Genomic DNA, 8,543 nt, shown 5'->3' with positions numbered 1-8,543 from the left:
GCAGTCAACACACTAGCTTGGCCTAGATTAGGGCAGAAGCTCTGCCCAGCACACACTACGTAGTGTATTCTGCCCTGTTATCTACTCAAGCAGGCATGTGGAGAGCTGCTAGCTGACGGCTGACAAGGGCAATAAGGCGGCACATAGGAAACGGGAAGTTTATTTACAATTCACATACAGTGGACATCTGCTGCCTTTGATTCAGCAGCAGCCCTCCTGCAGTTGTCCAGGAGTGGGGGTGGGTCCCATCCCTTGCTGGGGGATCTGGTTTAAGACGGGTGTCCAGAGGAGACTGCAGTAAGATAGAAGATGAAGGCTGGTTACAGGAGGACCCCATTCCACTGAGCACAGGAGGGGCTGCAGCCTCTGAACTGCACATGAGTCATGCTAATGGGAGTCTCTGCTGGGCTCACTGCCACTAAAGGCATGTTCAGCAGACAAAGAGCTCCACCCAACCCTCTACTTGTAACCAATGGGGATTTCTCATTGAGGGCCCAGGTTACCGCAGAGGGAACAAATCGGTGACACTGCACTTCCTAGAGGCCCCTCAGCAGGCTCTGTCTGTAAACTTCTCAACGCGTCCTCCCGCAGAAACATCCAAGGACGTGGCAGCGCCCAGAGTGGCTCAGTATGGCCGGAACTTGCGCTGGGCCCGCATCAGCGCAATCCTCTGCTTGTCCTCCTCAAACTTCTTTCTCAGCTGAGCTATGTCTGAAAGGACAAAGAGGGAGGTTGAGTATGGCAAGACCGGGATGGGCATGGCCACATTACCAAGAGCAGATGATTTACCTTGCTTGAGAGCTTTGTACCCTGGCGGCTCTCAAAAGCTCTTTACTTACTGGGAAGCAAGTTTGATCCCAGCACAAGCAGGCTCAACAGCCACTTCAGTTAAGTGGTGCAATTCCCATTGCATCAGTGCTGAATTTAGAACTGCATATATAGGGACTCTCTCGTTTACCAATGTGCTGCAGTTCCATCTGCGGTGGAACATGTCGCTGTTTACTTTAACACAGCTGCCTGTATGCAGCCAGTGAAAATGATATTCACTGGGAATTCAAGGGAAACAGAGAGAACACAAAGCAGCAAATAGTCCTGTGGCACCTTATAGACTAACAGATGTATTGGAGCATGAGCTTTTGTGGGTGAATACTCACTTCATCCGATGCATGTAGTGGAAATTTGGAAAGGATACGGGTGCTAACAAATGTGTTCTTACAAAGACTGGCATGGAATCAAATCAATGAGGACAAGACAAGGATCTCATGATCATGTACCATTCAGATAGCAACCCAAGCTCCCCACAGCATTCTGCTGGATATTGCTTCTGCACGAACTCAGAAAGGGAAAATGCAACCATTTGAATCAACACCACTTCTCCAGGTTTTCCGCAAAGGTCTCCCATCCAAATACTGACCAGAACCAACCCCATTTAGCTTCCAAGATCTGACAGGATCGCAGCCTGAAGTGGTGTGACTGGCTGTCCTGCACCTGTGCCTGGAATTCACAAGAGCAGTGGTGGCCACTCTCACCTGTCACAGTGTTGGTGACAACCAACCTGGACAGGTGGGGTGTTCAGACTGTGATGCTGGGGAACAAGGAGGTAGTCACCCCTGCCTACACAACTCACTTTCTCTCTTGGTCTCTCGATGCTGCCAGGCATAGAAGTTGAGCAGCTCCTTGCGTGCTCTTTTTCGCTTCTCCCTCTCCAGCACCCGCAAGCTGGCAGCCTCTGTCCGGGGGAGTCCAGGCCTTCGGCCTTTCCGTGTCACCTTCACCCAACCCTCCTCATCCGGAATACCCTCCTCCTTCTTCGCTTTGGCTTCTTTCTAAGTGAGAAGGATGAGGGAGAAAATGCAGCTTAGTCCAAACCTGTCATGAGCCGACTGGTTCCACTCCACAACAGCTTCCTGAGACTGTCACCCAACAAACACCTCCCTCACAACCCAAGGGCACGGAGAATCCCAGCATCTGCTGCTCTGCCATGCGAGAAGGCCCACGGTGGTGTTCTGAGGGAGCTGTAGAATTGTGATACAAAGTGGCTGAGGATGTGGGCATCCAAGAGCTGGTGTGTTTGTGGTAACTATACCACAGCTTGTGGGGAGGATAATGGAACCTGGTCAGACCAAGTGCCTGTGCACTACCTGCCAGCAACTGGGAGACGGCAACCATGGGCCCAAACAGGAGGCCTTGCCCAGCCAGCAACCCCGATAAAGAGCGTGGACAAACTGACAGCATGTGAAACACTGGAAGACTCGGGCATTCCTGCTGCTGCGCAAAGAGCTGCTCTGTCCAACAGGAACAGGCCAGTCAACAATGACAGTCCCCAAGGACTTGCTAGGCGCAGAGAATCCCATGCCTGGTTTATCTCATCAGCCCTTCCTACCTCTGCTATTTTCTTATCATAGGTTTGCATGAAAGCGTCCACTTCAGCCTTCAGCTCTGCTGGATCCACCACTGAAGCTGCATAACGAGCAATCCACTCTGAGACAAGGAGAGAAGAGGTCAGCAGCTGCCTCTCCAGTGAGCCTACCCCACAACAAGATACCTCAATGCAGCCCTGGACAGAGGTACCAGAGAGGTGCTCAGTCTCCATGTCATCACTCCAGGGCCTGCCTGCTAAGATGGCCAGCAAGGGAGCCAGTGATTGACAAATGTGGCCACAGTGGTTTGTGGGGCCCAGGCACCTTTCTCACCATGATCTGGGCTGATGCCTGTCAGCTCTTTTCACACAGGCCAATGAACATCTGTGTGATGAGAATAGCAGATAGCCACTCACGTCTAGGGCTGGGAAGAATCCAGTGTCAGAGCAGAGTAGCTCCATGCTCCGCTACACAAGCCAGCCAGGGCCCTAAACATTCAGAGTTCAAATTTAACATCCTCTGCTGTGAGGACCTAGCATCTCCTTAAAGTGCATCACATCCTTCTAAACCTAAAGCAAAGATGTCAGCATCAGCAGGAGGAGGTGCCAAACCACAGGAAATCCTGGCTCTGCCATGGACTGTGCTCCCAGCTGGATAGTTCATTAATGTCAGTAAAACACACTGTGATTTTCAATGCATAGTGCCATAGGAATGGGGACTAGTCTCATTTTCAGTTATAAGCAAGTCAAGGCCAACTCCCCCAAACCAGAGAAGATACTGAAAGACTATGGATAAGGGCCACACAACCACTTGAATGACGAAGGCATCATATAGGGGTGACAACTGCAACTCCCTTGTGGACCTCCCCACCCCTTCCAGAGCAGCGGGTTATGGAGCCTGTGATCAGGAACTAGGTCCTTCCACTAGTGTGAGAAGTTCCATGTGGGGTGAGTGAGGAATACAGGGAATGCAGAACAAAAGGAGGAGGGACAGGGGAAATGCTGGACAACTCCCAGCTCAACATGGGGCATGTGAGAATCACTGTTGAGGGGTGACTGACACACAACCTGGATGGCACTGTTATGGTGTGGGATATAGCCAGGATGAGACACCACTCTGATACACCCTCCCATTGACAAGTCTGGAGAGCACAAGGTGACTTACTGTGGATACCGGTTTTCACGGGGTGACTCTCTGAAGATATCACATGAGGGCCCTGCAGAGATAGGGACTTGGCTGCCTGTACCCCAGCCGGATTCTTAAACACCACGTAAGCCACTCGAAATCCCTAGGGAAAAGGCAGTGCATTGGTACAGTCAGTAACCAATCAGCTCAGAACAAGCAGTACCACAGAACGAGCGGCTTTATTAGAGAAATAAGGCTGCAGCCAGCACTAGGGTTCCCAGGAGAGAGTTAAAAAAATTGAAGAATCCCTCAGGAGGCCTCTTTCCCCACCAACACCTCAGGTTTCTTCCTGTCCGAGCCCCTACAACATGCCCCCTTTCCCTCTGCTCTTCTCAGAGTCTCCCTGAGCTTTACCAGAACTGTCTTGAGATTGAAGAATTTGGACTTGGGTGCCTCTGGTTTCTCTCGTGGCCCCGGTTTCTCACACACGTTCACATACTGGACAGACGAGCAGCAGGAAAACAGCCTGGACAGACATGCCTTAATACAAGGGAGAGGAAAAAAGGTGACCAGGGCTCACCTGTGTGCCCTTCCCTTGGGAGATGGGGGCTACAGTCTGCTGTAGATACCCCATTTCCCCCCTACTTCCAAAGATTCCACACTGCAGCCATCACCATCCTCCCAGCTGAGAATGGTTTATAACAGTCTCCCTGTGCTCATCTGCAGCTGTCAACGCTGAGTGACAAGAAAGCCCTCTGCCATTCCCCTCACATGTGAGTTTGACGCCTCACAATGTTTCCTGCAACTGGTGGATCAAGGAGCAAGACACCCTTGCCTGGGTCCCCCATCTGGTAGCGTACCTACCATGAGGGAGCCTGATCTAGGCTCTCAGCCCACAGGGGAGTGTCCACACTCAAGTTTTGTACCTGTTTTCAAATAGTGGTGCAACTGCTCTGGGATAATTTATAGTGAGCACAGGGCGCACGTGTTTTCATCACTGTTAAGAAACATCTGCTCCCAGCAGATTTTCAGAAAACAGAGTCAAGAACGTCTGAGCTGCATCTGCATCAGCTTCTACTTCTGTGTAGCTGCATCATGGCCTAAAAACATGCACAAACTTTTGAAGCAAAGACACATTTAGGAGTGAGATTGGAATGAAGATCAAACCCAGCTCCTGTGAAGCCCTTTGGTCAGTGAGATGGTCTATCAGTTGTACCTTTAAAAGCAATGATATCCTACAACTCTGGGCTAACTGAACAAACTTACACCAGTTTCCTTGTGGAACTGGTGTAACAGAGTCCCTAGACTTCTGCCTTGTAGGATCAATAAGCTCCAGAAGCACTGCAGCTCCCTTGAGGTTAAGGAGGTTGCGTGGGCAAATCTGTGGCAACTCCCCACGGTTACTGGATATGTCACAAGATGGGAGAAGCACCAGGCAAATTTACCTTTCCTACAGGCAAGAAGGAAGACATAGGCTTCAGTGATCCCCCTGTAACTTGTAACGAGGACAAAGCGTGATTTTACAAAAACTCGTTAGCTAGTCAAGGTGAACTTTTGGCTCCACGCTATGGTTGTCTTTGACTAGCTAACGTGGGTTTAAAGGTATTAAACTGCACCTACACTAGATCCCAAGTGGCATTTCAAGTGGGGTTAGCTAACAAACAAAACACATTTTTCCTTATTCTAGACAAAGCCTCAGAGGGAAGCACGGCCTTTCTTAAGTCATCATCACCCTCTCCCTGCACCACTGTTTAGTCTGTACAGCTCTCCCATACAAGTACTAACATACAGTAACTCCTCACTTAACTTTGTAGTTATGTTCCTGAAAAATGCTATTTTAAGCGAAACGATGTTAAGCAAATCCAATTTCCCCATAAGAATTAATGTAAAGGGGAGGGAGGGCTGTTAGGTTCCAGTGAAATAAATAAATATACATATACTCTGTGTGTGTGTGTGTGTAAGTATTAAACAAACAATTTAATACCATACACAGCAATAACGCTCGTGAAACGTGGTTGAGGTCAAGTCAGAGGGTGGGATATTTCCCAGGGAATACATTACTGCTAAATGATGAACTAGCACTTGGCTGAGCCCTCAAGGGTTAACACATTGTTGTTAATGTAGCCCCTCACTCTACAATGCAGCACAAATGGAGGGAGGAGATACAATAAACGCACGGCAGTGGCTGCAAACATTCCTTGCGGAAACTGAACCCACGCTATCCTACTGGAGCATACCACTCCCTCCACTTTCCAAAATGTCGGGGGAGGGGGGGGCGTGTGATGTGTGTGTGAGAAAGACAGAGACACACATGGTGTGTGTGTGAGAGACAGACAGACATGCACTGCCCCTTTAAGTACACTGCCTTTTTAAGTAGATCAGCAAGTTGAGACAGCAGCTGCTGCCAGCAAGCTCCCTCCGTCCCAAGCCCTGTCGTGTTGTTCCCCCCTCCACTCCATGGAAATAGGGTACAGGAGTAGGGGGCAGGGCTAGGGGGACACCCTGACATTAACACCCCTCTTCCCCTCGCCCAGCAAGCAGGAAGCTCCCGGGAGCAACTCCAAGGCAGAGGGCAGGAGCAGCACGTGGCAGTGGGGGGAGGGACAGCTGAAGTGCCCGGCAATCAATAGCCTGCTGGGCGGCTGCCGCACAGAGAACTTAGGGCAGTGGGGAGCTGATAGGGAGGCTGCCTGCTCGGCCGCCCTCCCACCCTGGTTCCAAGCACGCACCAGCTAGATCCAATGGGCTGCTCTTCCTGCAACCAGTGGACAACGCAAGTGGCTGCTAAACATTATAAGGGAGCACCGCGCAACTTTAAATGAGCATGTTCCCTAATTGATCAGCGATGTAACAATGAAACAACTTTAACCAGGGCAATGTTAAGTGAGGAGTTACTGTACTTGTTACAGCATCACACTCTGCTCTTCTGGTTATGCTCCAGCCCCCAGTAAAAAGACCACATTCATGTATTTCTTTCACAACTTCTTCCAGCCCAACAGCTAGGGTTGCCAATCCTTCAGGATTGTCCTAGAGTTTCCAGGAATTAAAGATTATGTCATGTGATGAAATTTCCAGGAATTTGTCCAAGCAAAGTTGGCAACCCTACCAACAACTCACCTTTGTGCAATATGGGGGGATATTAAGGACAAAGAGAGTACGGTTTGGAGGGTAGGTAGTATTGGTGCCTTCTCGGACTTTGTGCTCCTTCACATACAGGTAGTGAGGCGACTGTTGCTTCTCAGAAAGCTTAACTGGAATGGCTAAAATGGGACAATTTTTAAAGAGATGTAGCAATTTACAGCAACTGACTTCAGCAGAGTATCAAGTTCCAGAAAACATTTTAGGAGGCAACACCATCAGTTGCTGACTTCATTGCCTAATCAGGTTCTACCTGGCTCCCACAAATAAATCTCCAGATCTCCCCCAACACCCATCAGTCCTGACAACTCAGGAAAATGTGTCAAGGTGCAAAGTGCTTTACTCAGCCAGGAATACTAGAAATCCATTTCTTATGGAAAAACATGGAATTTGCATTTTTACAGAGACTCTTAAATTTTAAATTCTGTGAAAAAATAAAAACATTAACTAACTTTTACTGAAAGTACCAGTATCACTTATTCCACAGGTTCTCAAACTGAGGGTAGGTGGGTGAATGGAATGTATTCTGGAGGGGAGGAGAGCATGAAAAGCTGCTGGTGGCAGCACTGCATTCAGAGCTGGGTGCTTGGCCAGCAGCCACCACTCTCCAGCCACCCAGCTCTGAAGGCAGAGTAGAGAGCAGCAGCTGCTGGCCTGGCACCCAGCTCTGAAGGCAGCACCAGCACAGAAATAAAGCTGGCTCGGTATGGTATTGCCTTCAGAGCTAGGTGGCCAGACAGCAAGTCTATTAATTTTGTTATAATAACTGATGGTACCTATAGGCTTCAAGCTTGTTTAAAAATTGTAAATATATCAGTAAAATATTGTGTTCAACTGATACCTGCACATAACGTGGCTAGGAACAATTAAGTTCAGCATCTCATGTTCATCATGGGGAAAAAACATGGACTTTTATGTAAAAAGCAACAAAGAGTCCTGTGGCACCTTACAGACTAACAGACGTATTGGAGCATGAGCTTTCGTGGCTCCAATGCGTCTGTTAGTCTATAGGGTGCCACAGGACTCTGTCGCTTTTTACAGATCCAGACTAACACAGCTGCCCCTCTGACACTTGACGGACTTTAATGGGTTTTTTTAACCCAGATGTTTTTGGGGGGCGGGGGGGTTGGTGTCATCACAGAAAACTGGGATCCCTGCTCATGCCACAGGAGCTGCTGGACGTGCTGTGGCGCAGGCCAGGGAAGGTGCCGCGGGATCGGGGCCCTGCCACGCAGGCGATGCACCACGCGCTCGGCTCGGGGCAGGACAGCAGCGTGCGGAGCAACCAGCGCCCGACACAGGCAGCGGCAACGGGCGCGTGCGAGAACCGGGGCCCAGGGGGCGCGCGAGGGGGGGGACTGGGCTTGATCAGCCCCTGTGGATACGCTGGGGACGGGGGCACCCCGGGATTTCAGGCTAGAAGTTCCCCCCTTTAAACCCGTGCCCCGTCCCCGCCGCAGGCCCCTCCCCCAGCTGCTTACCTGTGTAGCCCGCCGGTGCCCCGGCCTCCGCGCTGGTCACATGCTCCCTCTTACCGGCCGCCATCTTAATTTCCCAATCGGTGACGTCGGCTCAGCAGCCCGGACGTCGAGGCGCGCAGGGGCCGCCGGGAGCTGTAGTTCCTTCGCGGCGTCCCCTTCGCGCTGGGGGAGCTGGCGTCACGCAGTGACTGGGTAGGGGGCGGGGCTTCCGGAGAACGGCGAGGCACGAGGCGCAGCGCGGGAGCGCGCGCAGCCAGGGTGCTGCTGGCACAGGCGCAGCCGTCTCGCAGGGAGGCCTCTGCCAGCGCCGAACTGGGTGGAGTCAGAGCGTGCACGGGGGGGTCGGGTAAATACAGGGCCTCACACCCCACAGGCCTGGCAGTAGCTACAGTGCTTCTGACTGTGCCCTAGAGGTGGCTGCAGAGAGGCTCCACGCACC

The 8,543-nt window shown here is 51.1% G+C and overlaps 1 protein-coding gene across 2 annotated transcripts; it reads right to left on the bottom strand.

Annotated features, from left to right (window-relative positions):
- Positions 1-144: 144 nt before the first annotated feature.
- Positions 145-8,230, bottom strand: RRP7A (ribosomal RNA processing 7 homolog A). Of its 2 annotated transcripts, XM_050954820.1 has the most exons (7): positions 8,105-8,224; positions 6,603-6,745; positions 3,900-4,025; positions 3,525-3,648; positions 2,384-2,481; positions 1,628-1,826; positions 145-711 (listed from the first exon to the last, which is right to left on the bottom strand). In XM_050954820.1, the coding sequence occupies exons 1-7, from the start codon at positions 8,166-8,168 to the stop codon at positions 626-628; spliced, it is 840 nt and encodes a 279-aa protein (XP_050810777.1). In that variant the 5' UTR covers positions 8,169-8,224; the 3' UTR covers positions 145-625. The 2 variants fall into 2 exon arrangements, with proteins under 2 accessions (XP_050810777.1, XP_050810785.1); XM_050954828.1 differs by lacking the exon at positions 3,900-4,025 and having other exon boundaries at positions 8,105-8,230.
- Positions 8,231-8,543: the final 313 nt, after the last annotated feature.

This window comes from Gopherus flavomarginatus, chromosome 1, assembly GCF_025201925.1.
Source record: "Gopherus flavomarginatus isolate rGopFla2 chromosome 1, rGopFla2.mat.asm, whole genome shotgun sequence".
NCBI lineage: Eukaryota > Metazoa > Chordata > Testudines > Testudinidae > Gopherus > Gopherus flavomarginatus.
This window is presented reverse-complemented; position numbering and strand designations above follow the sequence as displayed.